This window comes from Neophocaena asiaeorientalis, unplaced genomic scaffold, assembly GCF_003031525.2.
Source record: "Neophocaena asiaeorientalis asiaeorientalis breed wild unplaced genomic scaffold, Neophocaena_asiaeorientalis_V1.1 scaffold31, whole genome shotgun sequence".
In the NCBI taxonomy this organism is placed as follows: Eukaryota; Metazoa; Chordata; class Mammalia; order Artiodactyla; family Phocoenidae; genus Neophocaena; species Neophocaena asiaeorientalis.
The window spans coordinates 317421-334480 of record NW_020175320.1 but is presented as its reverse complement, the minus strand read 5'-3'; the positions used below and the strand labels follow the sequence as shown (position 1 = coordinate 334480).

General features: G+C 50.9%; 1 protein-coding gene across 1 annotated transcript in view; it reads left to right on the top strand.

Moving 5' to 3' along the window:
- Positions 1-17060, top strand: part of PALD1 (phosphatase domain containing paladin 1) — an 80334-nt gene that overhangs the window by 48541 nt on the left and 14733 nt on the right. The window contains exons 12-18 of the mRNA XM_024765486.1: positions 432-560; positions 1035-1151; positions 1232-1387; positions 1700-1882; positions 2975-3115; positions 3350-3421; positions 11217-11357. Coding sequence (XP_024621254.1) covers positions 432-560; positions 1035-1151; positions 1232-1387; positions 1700-1882; positions 2975-3115; positions 3350-3421; positions 11217-11357 — 939 coding nt within the window. The remainder of the gene's footprint in view (positions 1-431; positions 561-1034; positions 1152-1231; positions 1388-1699; positions 1883-2974; positions 3116-3349; positions 3422-11216; positions 11358-17060) is intronic.

Genomic DNA, 17060 nt, shown 5'->3' with positions numbered 1-17060 from the left:
AGGGGGATGAGCGGACCCATCCCCCTTTCTCCTGGGGCCCCTCCAGACTCCCCACCCAGTGACTGGCATGGGGTTGATGGGGACCCCTGTGGAGCCGGGGAGGGGAGTGGGGACATGTGTGTTGGTTCCAGAGGAAGGCAGGTTTGGGGGAGGCAAGGAGAGACCCAGATAGAGGGATGGTCCCCGAGCAGGTCAGGCAAAGGGAGGCCCCACGTCTCTTTCCTCTGGGCCCATCTCTGTACCCTTAGCCAGGGCATCGGGGCCTGGAGGGATCTCGCTTTGGATATCCCGGTCCTCTCTCCCCAGCCCCTCATCCCTGCTCTGGGCCGTGATGGGTATCTCTTGGGGTCCCCCGACCAGAGGGCAGGCAGGGAGAGTTTGGGATGGCCATGTGACCCTGAGCTCCCGTCTCTCCCTGCCTCGGGCTGCAGTACCCGTTGGCTTTTGCCCTCAGTTTCAGCCGCTGGCTGTGTGCCCGTCCCGAACTGTACCGCCTGCCTGTGACACTAAGCTCAGCGGGGCCTGTGGCCCCTGGGGACCTCATCACCACCGGCTCCCTGGTGAGTGTGCCTGGCTGGCTGGGGAAGTGGGCGTGGGTGTGGGCTGGCCCCGGGGTTGATTACAGCCTTGGTTCCTGTGGGGTTGGGCTAAGCATTGCCCTCACAGGAAGCAAAGGGTGGATGGCCCGTGCGGTGATGGGATCCTCCTGTGAACAAAACGGGGCCATTCTCAGGCCCTAAGAAGCATTTGCAGCTCTGGCTACGTTCCAGTACCCACTCCTCATTCTGAACCCCAAGCGCTCTGGGCTGGGAGTCAGGAGACCTGGTTCTGGTATCTTTGCCACCAGCCTCTCATCTTTGAGCCTCAGCTTCCTAATCTGGAGAGTGGGCACCATTGCACTTGCCCTTGCCAGGGTGGTTATGAGGCTCCAAGTGTGCAAAAGTGCTTTCTAAACTGTCAAGTGCTGGTCTCACCCCCAGGTTCTGAACCTCAGTCGGCCGCTGAGGGTCCCAGGCTTGCTTCTCTCCCAACAGGGGGCAGATGACCTCGTCTCCCCGGACGCACTCAGCACCGTCAGAGAGATGGACGTGGCCAACTTTCGGCGGGTGCCCCGTTTGCCCATCTATGGCACGGCCCAGCCCAGTGCCAAGGTGACCAGCCAGGGGGCCCACTTGTGGGGTGAGGAGAAGGGGGGTTGAGCTCTTTCACTGACGGCCATCTGTCCCCCCAGGCCCTGGGGAGTATCTTGGCCTACTTGACCGACACTAAGAGGAAGCTGCAGCAGGTCGTGTGGGTCAACCTGAGAGAGGAGGCTGTGCTGGAGTGTGACGGGCGCACCCACAGCCTGCGGTGGCCTGGGTCCCCCACGGCCCCTAGCCAGGTGGAGGTGAGGCCCTCCTGCCTTGTACGCACCCCTGCCTTGGAGGCCTTCTGGGGACTTGGCCTGAAAGGGTCTTCAGAAGCGTCTGTGCTCCTTTTGTACAGATGAAGAAACTGAGACCCCGAGAGGAGCGGTCTCAGGGAGTGGCTGACTCAGGACTCCCTTGCAGCCCTGGGTCTGGTTATAAACCTTGAGGCTTGAGAAGGGGGAGGGATGGGCCCGGAAGCCAGGACTATCCTGGCCGCAGAGGTGCTGGTCTTTCAGGGCTGGCCTGGGGGCTGCCGCGTGGCCTGAGCCCTCCGTCCCACCCTCCCCTAGAACCTGGAGACCCAGCTGAAGGCCCACCTGAGCATGCCTCCCTCAGGCACCCAGGGCCCACGGACCCGCAGGTTCCAGACATGCCTCACGACGCAGGAGGTCTTCAGCCAGCACCGTGGGGCCTGCCCCGGCCTTACCTACCACCGCGTCCCCATGCCAGACTTCTGTGCCCCCCGCGAGGAGGTGAGGGGGCTGCGTGGCTGAGGTCTCTGGGGAGGGAGAGGACGCCCCCGCCCCCCGCCTCCCTCGGGCCTGGGCCTTGGCTGTGGGCACAGCTCCCCAGAGGGACTAAGAGCTTGTTCTGCAGGGTTTCAGGTCGGCCTAGGTGGTTTATTCACATGCCTGCCAAGCTTCATGTTTGCGTGCACGCGCGTGCTTGTTTGTGTGTGTATTATGTGTTGTAGGTATGTGTGGGGTGGGTGAGCATGTCTGTGTGTGTTCACAGTGGGTGTGGTTGTGGAGAGTGTGTGTGGTGTGTCTGTGTCTATGGAGGCTGTGCTGCGCCACTTGTCTTTACTGTGGGACGCATGGAGAGCGTGTCTGGTGGGGAGCTGTGTGGTGTGTGTGTAGGGGGTTTGTGGAGGAGGGTGCTGGGGAATGCTATGTGTGACTGAGGGAGTTCTGTGTGCATGTGGTATCTGTAGGTTTATGCCTGTGAATGTCTGTACGGTCTGTGGGTCTTTAAGGTTTGTGTGGTGTGTGTGCCTGGCATGTATTGTGTGGGGGTCGCTCTGTGCCTGTGTGATGTGTCAGTTCTTTGGGTGATGCGCCTGTGTCTGTCTGTCTGTGAGACGGGTGGTGACGGGGCTTGTATGGCCCCCTCACTTTGCTCTGTGGGTCTGGCTGCCCGTAGTTTGTTGCCCTCTGGTGGTCTCCCGCTGCAGTGATCGGCTGAGGTTGGGATCTGGGTTGGGTCCACCTCAGGTGGGTAGTTGGGGTGGGGGTCCACGTGCAGCCCGGGGGCGCAGCACCTAGGAATGTGCTTGTTCTGCCTGGCAGATGGTGGGCACCAGGAACCTCAGGTGTGTGCCCGTGTCTGCTCGTACGTCCAATGCCTGGTTATATGGGAGTGTGGCTGTTTACGTGCACGTGGTCTTGTGTGTACTGCAGTGAGCTGAGTGTATGTGCATACAAGGTTGTGAGCCTGACACAGCCAGGCTCCGGGCAGACACTCCCAGGACAGCTGCCGGGGTTGCCATTTGGAGGGATGGGCCATCTTGGGAGTCTGTGCAGCTGGGAGTACCCACTGACTCAGACCTCGGTCTTCCTGTGCAGGATTTTGACCGGCTGCTGGGGACCCTGCAGGCTGCCCTCGCCAAGGACCCGGGTTCCGGCTTCGTGTTCAGCTGCCTCAGCGGCCAGGGCCGGACCACGACCGCCATGGTGGTGGCCGTGCTTGCCTTCTGGCACATCCGAGTATGTGTGGCCTCCTGTGTGAGGACAGGGCTCTGCCCAGGCAGGGTGGGCATTTGGTCCCTGGGGACACTGGCTGTGGCAGGAAGGTGTGGTCCCAGAGCCCCCTCTCATCAGCCCTGGGTAGACGGCGCGTGGGCCGGCAGACCCCCGGCACGGGCTCCAGCTGTGGGCAGAGCTGGGGGAGGGTGCGGTCTGGTAGCCATGCTTCCGGTCCCAGCAGCTGTCCTCCCTTAGGGCTTCCCCGAGGTGGGCGAGGAGGAGCTCGTGAGCGTGCCCGATGCCAAGTTCACCAAGGGCGAGTTTGAGGTGAGCATGCCCCGTGGGGTCCCCAGGGGACACCTGGGGGAGGGGAGGGGTGAGTCTTGCTGGCAGGTTGGGGGGAGATCTTCAAAGCTCCTCCTAAGGCCATTACCTTATTCTACCTCATCGTATCAGTCCTTCTCTGTCCCCATTTCACAGATGAGCAAACAGGGCACAGGGTAGCTTGGCTCTGGGCCCTGGCAGATGGTGTTTGGAGAAGAGGGGGCGGATCCCCCCCACTCCTCCTGGCCCTGCTGCTGGGCTCCTGGCCACCATCTTGTCTGGGTAACACTGACGACCACCTCACGGGCACCTGGGACCCAGCTGTGGTTGGTGACCCTGGTGCCGGGCCCCGGACCACCCTACCCCACCCCCATTTCAATTCAGGGCACTGGATGGACAGTGCTAACGTCTCACATTTAGCCATCCATGTATTGCACCTCATGTGCCTCATGTCGTGTTCCCTGACACCCTGTAAGTAGGTGGCAGTGTCCCCGTCTTACACATGGGGCAAGTGGAACTCAGAGTTGGCACGTGGCTGCCCGGTGTCGGTGTTGTGGTCGGCTCCTGCCTACCTGGCCGGCCTGGCCAGTGCCCCTTCCCTGCCCTCCCTACTGTCCTGACACCCTGGCCTCCATGCAGCTCCTCAAACTCACCAAGCGCTTTCAGCTTCTGGGCCTTTGCATATGCTTTTCCCTTGCCCTGGACCACTTCTCTCTTCCTTCTTCTGGCTGATTCTTTTCTTTTTAATTTCTTATTGTGGTAAAACGTACATAACACAAAATTTACCATTTTAACCATTTTTCAGTGTACAGCTCTGTGGCATTAAGTACATTCACATTATTGTGCAACCATCACCACCATCTCCAGAACTTTTTCCTTAGGCCAAATTGACCGTATCCATTAAACACTAACTGCCCATCTCCCCTCCCCCAGCCCCTGGCAGCCACCATTCCGCTTTCTATCTCTGAATTTGACTGGGTCTCTGGGTCTCTGAATTTGACTCTTTTACATACCTCATGTGAGGAGAACCATACAGTGTTTGTCCTTTTGTGAGTGGCTTATTTCACTTAGCATAATAGCATCCAGTTTCATCCGTGGTGCAGCATGTGTCACAATTTGCGTTTTTAAAAGGCTGAGTAGCATTCCATTGTAAGTATCGACCACATTTTGTTTATCCATTCATCTGTCCGTGGGCACTTACGTTGTCTTCACTTCTGGGCTATTGTGAATCACGCTGCTGTGAACATGGGTGTACACATATCTGTTTGAGTCTTTGCTTTCAATTCCAGAAGTGGAATCACTGGATCAACTGGTAATTCACTGTTTAAATTTTGAGGAACTGCCATATTGTTTTCCACAGCAGGTGCACCATATACATTCCTGCCAGCAAAGCACAAGGGTTCCAGTTCCTCCACATTCTTGCCAACACTTGTTGTTTTTTTTTTTTTTTGATAATAGCCTTCCTAGTAGGTATGAAGTGACATCTCACTGTGGTGTTGATTTGAATTTCCCCACTGACTAGTGATGTTGAACATTGTTCCATTTGTTTTATGGCCATTTTTGTACCTTTCTTGGAGAAATGCCTATCTGAATTCTTTGCCCATTTTTGATTTGGGTTTTGTTATTGTTGAGTTGTAGGAACTCTTTATATATTCTGGATATCAATCCCTTGTTAGATACGTGATAGTTTGGTGGGTTGCCTTTTTACTCTATTGATAGTGTCCTTTCATGCAAAAATTTTTAATTTTGATGAAAATCAATTTGTCTGTTTTTTCTGGTTTCCTGTGCTTTTGGTGTCATATCCAAGAAGTCATTGCTAAATGCAACGTTATGAAGCTTTTCTTCTAAGAATTTTATGGTTTTAGCTCTTACATTGAGGTCTTTGATCCATTTTGAATTAATTTTATTTTTTTAGTTTAATTTTATTTTTTAAATATAGCAGGTTCTTATTAGTTATCCATTTTATACATATTAGTGTATATATGTCAATCCCAATCTCCCAATTCATCACACCACCACCCCACCACCACCACTTTCCCCCCTTGGTGTCCATACGTTTGTTCTCTCCATCTGTGTCTCCATGTCTGCCCTGCAAACCGGTTCATCTGTGCCATTTTTCTAGGTTCCACATATATGTGTTAATATTACAATATTTGTTTTTCTCTTTCTGACTTACTTCACTCTGTATGACAGTCTCTAGATCCATCCACATCTCTACAAATGACCCAATTTTGGTCCTTTTTATGGCTGAGTAATATTCCATTGACTATATGTACCACATCTTCTTTATCCTTTTGTCTGTTGATGGGCATTTAGGTTGCTTCCATGACCTGGCTATTGTAAATAGTGCTGCAGTGAACATTGGGGTGCATGTGTCTTTTTCTTTCTTTTTTATTTGCGGTACGCGGGCCTCTCACTGTTGTGGCCTCTCCTGTTGCGGAGCACAGGCTCCGGACGCGCAGGCTCAGCGGCCATGGCTCATGGGCCCAGCCGCTCCGCGGCATGTGGGATCTTCTCAGACTGGGGCATGAACCCGTGTCCCCTGCATCAGCAGGCGGACTCTCAACCACTGTGCCACCAGGGAAGCCCCCATGTGTCTTTTTGAATTATGGTTTTCTCTGGGTATATGCCCAGTAGTGGGATTGCTGGGTCATATGTTAATTCTATTTTTAGTTTTTTAAGGAACCTCCATACTGTTCTCCATAGCGGCGGTATCAATTTACATTCCCACCAACAGTGCAAGAGGGTTCCCATTTGTCCACACCCTCTCCAGCATTTGTTGTTTGTAGATTTTCTGATGATGCCCATTCTAACTGGTGTGAGGTGATACCTCATTGTAGTTTTGATTTGCATTTCTCTAATAATTAGTGATGTTGAGCAGCTTTTCATGTGCTTCTTGGCCACCTGTATGTCTTCTTTGGAGAAATGTCTATTTAGGTCTTCTGCCCATTTTTGGATTGGGTTGTTTGTTTTCTTAATATTGAGCTGCGTGAGCTATTTATATATTTTGGAGATTAATCCTTTGTCTGTTGATTTGTTTGCAAATATTTTCTCCCATTCTGAGGGTTGTCTTTTCGTCTTGTTTGCAGTTTCCGTTGCTTTGCAAAAGCTTTTAAGTTTCATTAGGTCCCATTTGTTTATTTTTGTTTTTGTTTCCATTACTCTAGGAGGTGGATCAAAAAAGATCTTGCTGTGATTTATGTCACAGAGTGTTCTTCCTATGTGTTCCTCTAAGACTTTTATAGTGTCCAGTCTTAACATTTAGGTCCATTTTGAGTTTATTTTTGTGTATGGTATTAAGGAGTGTTCTAATTTCATTCTTTTACATGTAGCTGTCCAGTTTTCCCAGCACCAGTTATTGAAGAGACTGTCTTCTCCATTGTATGTCCTTGCCTCCTTTGTCATAGATTAGTTGACCATAGGTGTGTGGGTTTATCTCTTTTCTACTAACTTTGAGTTTTATTTGTTCTTCTTTCTCTAGTCCCTTTAGGTGTAAGGTTAGATTGTTTATTTGAGATTTTTCTTGTTTCTTTTCCCCTCTTAGAACTGCTTTTGCTGCATCCCATAGGTCCCGTTATTTGGGGTCTTTTGTGTCTCCATACAGATTTTAAGATTTTTTTGTTCTAGTTCTGTAAAAAATGCGATTGGTAACTTGACAGGGGTTGCATTGAATCTATAGATTGCTTTGGGTAGTATAGTCATTTTCACAATATTGACTCTTCCAATCCAAAAACATGGTATATCTCTCCCTCTATTTGTATCATTAATTTCTTTCATCAGTGTCTCATAGTTTTCTGCATACAGGTCTTTTGTCTCCTTAGGTAGGTTTACTCCTAGGTATTTTTTTCCTTTTGCTGCAGTGGTATATGAGAGTGTTTCCTTAATTTCTCTTTCAGATTTTTCATCATTAGTGTACAGGAATGCACGAGATTTCTGTGTGTTAATTTTGTTTCCTGCAACCTTACCAAATTCATTGATTGGGTCTAGTAGTTTTCTGGTGGCATCTTTAGGATTCTCTATGTATATATAGTATCATGTCATCTGCAAACAGTGACAGTTTTACTTCTTCTTTTCCACTTGTATTCCTTTTATTTCTTTTCTGATTGCCATGGCTAGGATTTCTAAAACTATGTTGAGTAACAGTGGCGAGAATGGACATCCTTGTCTTGTTCCTGGTACCACTGCGCCACCAGGGAAGCCCATTGGGTTTGTTTTTGTAGGTCCTTTTCTTCTCTGTGTTTCCCACTTAGAGAAGTTCCTTTAGCATTTGTTGTAGAGCTGGTTTGGTGGTGCTGAATTCTCTTAGCTTTTGCTTATCTGTAAAGTTTTTGATTTCTCCACTGAATCTGAATGAGATCCTTGCCGGGTAGAGTAATCTTGATTGTAGGTTCTTCCCTTTCATCACTTTAAATGTGTCATGCCACTCCCTTCTGGCTTGTAGAGTTTCTGCTGAGAAATCAGCTGTTAACCTTATGGGAGTTCCCTTGTATGTTATTTGTCTTTTTTCCCTTGCTCCTTTCAATAATTTTTCTTTGTCTTTAATTTTTGTCAGTTTGATTACTACTTTGTGTCTCGGTGTGTTTCTCCTTGGGTTTCTCCTGCCTGGGACTCTCTGCGCTTTGTGGATTTGGGTGGCTGTTTCCTTTCCCATGTTAGACCCGTTTTTGACTACAGTCTCTTCAAATATTTTCTCGGGTCTTTTCTCTCTCTGTTCTCCTCCTGGGACCCTTATAATGCGAATATTGTTGCGTTTAATGTTGTCTGAGAGGTCTCTTAGGCTGTCTTAATTTCTTTTGATTCTTTTTTCTTTATTCTGTTCCACGGCAGTGAATTCCACCATGCTGTCTTCCAGGTCACTTGTCCGTTCTTCTGCCTCAGTTATTCTGCTATTGATTCCTTCTAGTGTATTTTTCATTTCACTTATTGTATTTTCATCTCTGTTTGTTTGTTCTTTAATTCTTCTAGGTCTTTGTTAAACATTTCTTGCATCTTTTTGATCTTTGCCTCCGTTCTTTTCCCGAGGTCCTGGATCATCTTCACTATCATTATTCTGAATACTTTTTCTGGAAGGTTGCCTATCTCCACTTCATTTAGTTGTTTTTCTGGGGTTTTATCTTGTTCCTTCATCTGGTACGCAGCCCTCTGCCTTTTGTTCTTGTCTATCTTTCTGTCTGAATTAATTTTTGTATATGGTATAAGGTAAGGGTCCAAGTTCATTCTTTTGCATGTGGATATCCAGTTTTCCCAGCACCATTTTTTGAAAAGAATGTCCCTTCCCCATCGAATGGTTTTGCAAAAATCATTTGACCGTATACACGAGGGTTTATTTCCAAGTCTACATGTCTGTCCCTCAGATGTGATAGTTAGAACTCTCTCTACTCACACCTGGTCCTGTGCCAGGAGCTCTGAGTGTGCTCCCTTCTTCACCCTTCACAGCTCCCAAGGGTTAGGTGCCCTCCTGTGCCAGGAGCTCTGAGTGTGCTCCCTTCTTCACCCTTCACAGCTCCCAAGGGTTAGGTGCCCTCCTGTGCCAGGAGCTCTGAGTGTGCTCCCTTCTTCACCCTTCACAGCTCCCAAGGGTTAGGTGCCCTTACTACTCCCAGTTGATAGATGAGGAAACTGAGGTGCTGGGAGCCAAGCTCATCACCCTAGAACCACGTCAGAGAGGTGATGGGGTCAGGGCACAAGCCAGGTAGTTGACCTCTGAATCTGTGTTCTAAAGTTACATCATGTGACCCAAGGATGCCCCTGTATCCCCATCCTTAGCCACCCCAAGACATGCTCATGTCTAGACCAGCTTCCTTTGTAATTAATTCAGGCCTGTGGAGCCCACAGTCCAGTGGGGAACATTCAATAGACTGTGAAGAGTGCTGAAATAGACATTGGTTCTGAGCGCCAAAGGTGCAGCTGGGGGAGCCCAAGAGGGCTTCGTGGAGGAGGTGACATTTGAGTGCATTTTAGAAAGATGAGTGAGTCTCCTGGGGCTGGGGGGAGGGATAGTGTGCAGAGGGGATCAAACGTGCAAAGGAGGGAGTCTGGAAGGGGCAGGACCTGTGGAAGGCTGCAGTTGGCCAGAATGGAAGGAGGCAGGGCTGAGGTGGGGGCCCTGACTGTGAGGACCCTGGAAGACCACACTGTGTGATTGACCTTAACCTTGGGGCCAGCAGAGAAGTAGGGGAGGCCGTGATCAGATTCTCATTCTGGAGGCCAGTGTGTGGAGGAGGGTGTGGAGAGGAGAGCCCAGGGCCTGAGTGAGGCGGGGGCCGCCTGGTGAACAGGAGTCCAGTCACTATTGGCTGGTCTTGGGGGCCATTGGTTGTGAGGCAAAGAGGGAAGACACCCAGGATGACCTCAGGTTTCTGGCTGGCGCTGGTGACAGCCAAGGAGATGAAGAATTCAAGGGGAGGAGCAATTTAGGGGGAGAGGCTAGGAGTTTGGTTTGTTGCATTTGAAAAAGCTGTAGCCCTCTGCCTGGGGAACTGCCCCTGGGCCATCCTGGGGACCTACCTGTGGTCCACACTCCTCTCAAATGAGTTGTCCGACCCAGAGCTTGGGATCCGGATGTGGCCTGAGCCGGATTAGCCGAGGGTCCTCCCGGGTGATGGATCCTCTTTTCCCACCGGGCTGTAGCTCCACCCCTGCCGGTGTGCCGGCCCTGGGCCAGTTCCTTCTGAGAAACGCAGGGGTGAGGGAGCACCCTGCCTGCCACGATCCCGCTAGGGCCCAGTTGTGGAGATGGGTCAGATTGAGAGAAGAGCTGAGTTGGGTAGGGTTTTGGTCTTTTGTTCATTTAGCATCGTCTGCGGGGCACCTCCTAGGTGGAAAAGCTATTGCTCTCGGGGATTAGGGAGCTTCTTGTCTGGTGGGGAGCAGATGTGAACAAGTGGGGACACGGATGGATGGGATGGATGAGTAGGTGGAGGTCGACTTCGGGGCTGTGAAAGGACCAAGCGGGCTGCTGGGGTGACTGAGGGGGCTCCAAGAAGGCGTTGGAGCCCTGGGGGGGTGGGTTATGAGGGAGGCTGGGAGGCAGGTGGGGTCAGGCACTGGGGGACCTTGTAGACGTGGGGAAGCTTTCGGTTTTTATGTTGAGTGCAAGGGAGCCAGGAAGAGACTGAAGCCCAGGAATTACACAAACAGGACGTGCTCACACTTACACTTTCCTATGGCCTCTCTGGCTACCAGCGAGGAGAAGGAGGGGCTGCTGCAGTGGGGGTGGGAGGTGCTGGAGGCTTGGGTTGGTGCTGGCGCAGGGGTTGCAGGGTAGGCACATCCAGAGGGGCGTCCACAGGGGTGTGGTCGGGAGGGTGACTGTGGGGAGAAGCCCTGCCCTGCGGAGTGATCTTAACGGGCCTCAGTTTCCCCAAGTAAAGGGGGGCTTACTTCAGATGAGCGGTGTCCACACTGGGTTCCCCAGAGCTGGGTGTTTCCGAAGTGTCTGGGGGCTGCTGCCAGGTGGAGGGAGAGCCAGCGAGGCCCCAGCTTAGGCCTGTCCTGTATCCCCGCCTCGCCCCGCCAGCCCCAGTTACATGACAGCTATCTGTTTTATGGGTTAGAGTCCTGGGTAAGGCTTCGTTTGAAGCAAGGTTCCTGCTGCTTAAAAAATAAGCACCTCTGGAGCCCTGGCCTCAGAGATACGGAGGAACGCCCTTGTTCCCCGCCCCCATCTGAGAAGCAAGGAGTGGTCAGGGCCTGGGCCTTGAGGCCAGTACGGCCTTTGGTGTGGGTGAACCTGTTGCCGGGGCTAGAGGCCCCCCCCTTGGTCGTCTCTCTGCTCATTCCCCTCCTCTGGTCCCAGGTGGTGATGAAGGTGGTGCAGCTGCTGCCTGATGGGCACCGCGTGAAGAAGGAGGTGGACGCAGCCCTGGACACGGTCAGTGAGACCATGACGCCCATGCACTACCACCTGCGGGAGATCATCATCTGCACCTACCGCCAGGTGAGCCTCGGCCCCGGCCCGGCTGCCGTCCCCACGTGCACAGCCCAGGAGGCGGCCACCGTCGGTGTGAGGGCTGGGGGCCCCACGGTCACTTCTTCACCTTCTGGAAGCGGAGGTGATCCCTGACATGGAAAGACGGCCAGCCCCGGCTCGTCCCGGCTGCGCTCTAGAGCGCTCGGTGGGGTGTGTGCGGGGGTGAGGTTCAGGGTATTTAGCAGCTGCTGCGGCTCTGGGACCCGTCAAGGATGTGACCGGTCAGAGGAGCACCCTGTCCTAGATCCCTGTGGTGCCAGGCATTCACTCTCCGGTTTCTGGCCCCTGGGGGCCCTGGGGACCCTGGGCAAGAGGCAGGTTGGTAGATGGGTCCTGGAGAGTGGCTGTTTAATATCCGGCGGGGAAGCCGTTCAGTGTTTTCACAGCTGATGCTGCCTGAGGGACTGGGCATTCAATAATACAAACCAGAAGTTTTCTAAAGAAGTCCAGATTTCATATAAACATTCAGATTTTTAGCCTATCTAGAAAAAATGTGCCCTCCAGTCGGCTGTGGTTCCCCGTGCTCTGTCACATGGGGCCCAGCTGGTGCGGCCATGTAACTCGCCGGGCAGCTCTAGGCATCAGACTCTGTGGCCTCTGGCCTCTGTCTGGAGCACGCTGACCTGTTCTTGTTCTTCTCTGGCCCAGTGAACTTGCTTGGCTGCTGGAGAAGAAGAGGGTGCTGGAGTGGGAGGGAGCAGCTGTGGGGGGAGCCGAGGAGACTGAGCCTGAAGTGAGGGAGCACCCCCCTGGGTGCCGACCTTGTGCTCTCTGCTGTGGGCAGCAGTCCCCAAGGTCAGCTTCTGCCTGTGGCCCCTGCAGAGAAGAGGCAGCTCCAAGCCAGCCCCACGCGCAGCCTGCATCTGGCACATGTGAATGGCTGATCCAGGCCAACCTTTGCTTAGGGTCATCGATCAGACCATGGTTGGGAAAAAGGGTGTTGGGCTAGAGACAGGCCATCTGGGGTCAGACTGTGCCCAAGGTCAGAGGTCACTTGGAAGGGCCGCCAAATTTGGGGTGGGGAAAGGGGTTAAGGAGTTTCAGAAAATGGACTTTGCTGAGCTTTGGAAGATGGGCTCATTTTCCCCAGGGCCAGCAGCTCCATTGTATATCCCCTTTGGAGTTGCCTGTGGGTGTCACTCATGGTGGTCTCGTATTCTGCCACCAGGTGGCAGCAGTGAACTGAGAGCCTGAGCTCCTTTCAGGACACCCTGAGAGGGCGGAGAACTGACGCTTCCATTTCTCTCTGTAGCTGGAGACCCAAGTAGTTGAAAAAGGATGCCTAGCCCTGCTTCAGAGCACCCATAGGCCCTCTCCCCACACTGACCACACTCTGACCACAGCCCCTTCGTTCCGGCCCTGCTAGCTCTTCACTGCCTTTAGGCAATTTAGGGACTGCCCCCGCCAAAGGTGATAGGCTCTCCCCTCCTCTGAGCTCTGCAGCCATGGATGTTCATTGTGGGGCACACCGAGGGTGCAGCAGGGAGCATCATGGGGACGTGAGCCTTGGGAAGAGAGGAGAGGTCCCACAGAGCTGGCCTTGAACAATCCCGAAGTAATGAGAGCCAGGCGAAGGCACTTCAGGCGGGAGGGAGCGCCTGGGCGAAGGCCAGGAGGCTGAAAGGTGCAAAGCGAGTTCAGAAGCAGTGAAGGTGCTTCGATGCCCGCGAACACAGTTGTGTTGGAAGTTGTCAGAGATGAGGCTGGGTGGGTGAGTTAGCTGTACTCTGCTGGCAGCGGGAGGGAAGGGTGGTGTGGTTGGGGCTATCTTCAGCGGTACATGCTCTGGCTGCCTTTGGGGTGTGGGGTGTTTTAATGGAAGCAGAGCCAGCGGAGGACTCTCGCCCCCTCCCCGCCAGGCCAGCCCCCTCATCAACGTTCCAAAGGCTAGGATGGTGCTAACCTCTGCAGTGGGAGGAGGGGAATCCCTGAGCCCCATTCCTGGGCTTCCTGGTGTTGGTGATGGAGGGATAAGGGTCCGGGGCGGAAGCAAGATGTAGAGTCATTCCCCAATGTGGCCACCAGGTGGCACCAGCGAGCTGGGGTCAAACTCTCAAAAGAGCTGAAGAGGAGGGGGGCCTGAGACACCCTCTAATCCAGTTCTTCTCACCCTGGCTGCGCAGTCGATTCACCTCGGAGCTTTAATACAGGCCCATGCCTGAGCTCCATCCGCAGAGAGTCTGATTTAGTTGGTCTGTTATGGGGGCTGGGGCATGGAGTTTTCCTTAAAGTAACTTAGGTGATTCCAAAGTACAGTCAAGGTTAAGTACCACGTACTCTAAGCAGGGGTCCCCAACTTTAGTGAGGTTCATGATCACCTGGAGGACTTGTTAAAATGCATATTGCTGGGCCCACCCCCCGGCTTTTGATTCTGTAGATCTGGGCGTCTAGCAAGCTCCTGCATGATGCTGGTGCCCCTGGACGGGGCCCGCACTGCGGGTTCTGCCGCTGGAGTGTCTGGCCCTCTTGCTCACTCCTTTTATAATAGCTTTATTGAGATGTAACTCACACACCACACAAGTCACTTATTTAAAGTGTGCAAGGCAATGGTTTTTAGTATATTCACAGAGTTGTGTAACCATCGTTGCCACATCAACTTTAGAACATTTTCATCAACCCAAAAAGAAACCTCTTGTACCCACTAGTAGTCGTTCCCCGTTTCCCCCTCTCCAAGCCCTGGGCGACCGCCGACCTACTTTCGGTCTCTGGGGATTCGCCTATTCTGGACATTTTATATAAATGGAATTATACAATATTTGGACCTTTGTGACTGGCTTCTTTCACTTAGCATAGTATTTTTGAGGTTTATCCACATTGTAGCGTGTATCAGTATTTCACTCCTTTTTATGACTGAATACTATTCTGTTGTGTGGATATATCACATTTTGCTTATCTCTTCATCAGTTGACGGACATTGGGTTGTTTCCGTTTTCTCGCGATTATGAATATAGAGCTGCTATGAGCATTCATGTATAAGTATTTGTGTGGACGTGTTTTCAATATACACGGGAGTGGAATTGCTGGGTCATTTTATAACTTTAGGTTTAATCTTTTGGGGAACTGCCAGACTGTTTTCCAAAGTGGCCGCACCATTTTATATTCCCATCAGCAGTGTGTGAAGATTCCAATTTCTCCACATCCTCGCTAACACTGGTGATTGTCCTTTTTAAAAAATTTTATTTATTTTTTTGGCCAGGCTGCGTGGCTTGTGGGATCTTAGGTCCCTGAACAGGGATTGAACCCACACCCTCGGCAGTGAAAGTGCAGAGTCCTAACCACTGGACCGCCAGGGAAGTCTCTGGTGATTGTCCTTTTTGATTTTAGCCATCCATTATAGCTGTAGCCCAGATGATTCGGTGGCTTCGTAGCTGGTCACTGAGGCCTTTTGTGGGTGAAATGGAGTCTGGAGTCCTCGCTCCCTGCATGGGAGACTGTGTGTCTCTCTGCCCTTCTAGGAGGTCGTGTCTGGGTGCTCTGACAGAGAGTGGAGTGGATGGGGGTCCCTAAGGTCCCTGAGTGGGGGTCACGCAGATCCAAGAGGGAGGGGAGAGTGTGCAGGGCGCTCTTGCTGTCAGAGTCAGCTATGAAGAGGCAGGGAATCAGTTTAGGGATTGCCATTTTTTAAAAAAAATTAAATTAATTAATTAATTTTTGGCTGCGTTGGGTCTTCGTTGCTGCGCAGGTGCTTGCTCTAGTTGTGGCGAGCGGGGGCCACTCCTCGCTGAGGTGTGCGGGCTTCTCATTGCAGTGGTTTCTCTTGTTGTGGAGCACGGGCTCTAGGCATGCGGGCTTCAGTAGTTGTGGCATGCGGTCTTCAGTAGTTGTGGCTTGTGGGCTCTAGAGCTCAGGCTCAGTAGTTGTGGCGCATGGGCTTAGTTGCTCCGCGGCATGTGGGATCTTCCCGGACCAGGGCTCGAACCCATGTCCCCTGCATTGGCAGGAGGGTTCTTAACCACTCTGCCACCAGGGAGGTCCCAGGGATTGCTATCTTAACAATAGTCACTCTTCTGATCCATGAAGAAATGAGATATGTTTCCATTTATATTGGTCTTCTTTAATTTCTTACATGATGTTTTGTAGTTTCTGGAGTGTAAGTTTTGTACTTGTTTTATTAAATTTATTTCTAAGTATTTTGTTATTTTTATGCTATTATAAATGGAATTGATTTCTTAGTTTTATTTTTTTAGTTTGTTCATTGCTACTGTATAGAAATACAACTGATATTTGTATGTGGGTCTTCTATCTTGCAACCTTGTAGAACTCGTTTATTAGTTCTAATACTTTTACTTTTTTAGTGAATTCCTTAGAATTTTCTGTATACAAGGTCATGTCATCTGCAAGTAGAGATATTTTATTTTTTTCTTTCCAATATGCATGTCTTTTATTTGATTTTCTTGTCTGATTGCCCTGGCAAAATCTTCCTGTACAATGTCGACTAGAAGTGGCAAGAGCAGACATCTTTGTCTTGTTCCTGATCTTAAGAGGAAAGCTTTCAGTCTCTCACCGTTAAGTGTGATATCAGCTGTGGGTTTGTCACAGATATCCTTTGAGGAAGTTCTCTTCCATTCTTGGTTTATTGTGTTTTTTAATGAAGAGATGTTAAATATTGTCAAATGCTTTTTCTCTATCCATTGAGATGATTCTCTGGTTTTTGCCCTTTATTCTGTTGGTATAGTGTATTGTTGGAATTGATTTTTGGAAATTAAACCAAGCTTGCATCCCTGGGATAAATCCTACTTGGTCTTGGTATACGATCTTCTTTACGTGTTGCTACGTTTGGTTTGTGGAGGATTTTTGCATCAAATTCATAAAAGCTATTGATCTGCAGAGTTCTTTTCTTGTGATGTGTTTGGTTTGGCATCAGGGTAATATTGGCGTCATACAGTGTTACCCTGTCACGGGGAGACAGAAACCTAGGGAGAGAGAGAGGGTATCACAAGTGTGTTAGTCAGCTTGGGTTGGCATACCAGACTACCACAGACTGCGTGGCTTAACCAACAGAACTTTATTTTCTCACAGTTGTGGAGGCTGGCAAGTCCAGGATCAAGGTTCTGGCTGATTGAGTTTCTAGTGAGGGCTCTCATCCTGGCTTATATACAGCTGCCTTCTCACTGTGTCCTCACATGGCCTCTGTGTGTGTGTGTGTGTGTGTGTGTGTGTGTGTGTGTGTGTGTGGTGTGTACGGAGAGAAGGGAAGGGAGGGAGGGGGCTCTCTGCTATTTCTTCTTATAAGGACACTAATCTCAGAGGTCATCTAATCATAGACGCCTTCCAGCCTGGAGGTGCTGTTAGAGAACAAAGAAAGAATCCAAAGACCTTATTCCTAGCCCAGGTTTCACAGACCAGTGTTAACAAAGGGAAGGATCTTTCAAGGGTTGCCAATATGTAGCCTTGTTAAATGTGTTCATTTTAAAGGAAGGAAGGAAGTAAAGAAGCAAAAATTTAAAAAACCCAACTACCATCTAACATGGTTGGCATTTTAGAAAAGAAAGGTTATTTTAGTACCAGAAAAGTAGGGTGGGTGTTCCCAGAATAGAGGACAGTCCTTGAAAAGATTTATATTTCTAAATTCCTGTGGAGTTGTGAGACTGGTCATAGACCTAGATTTGGGAATTGCGACGAGGCCACTGCTTACTTTAGTCAGAAAGGCAGAATGCCTCCTTCAGGGTC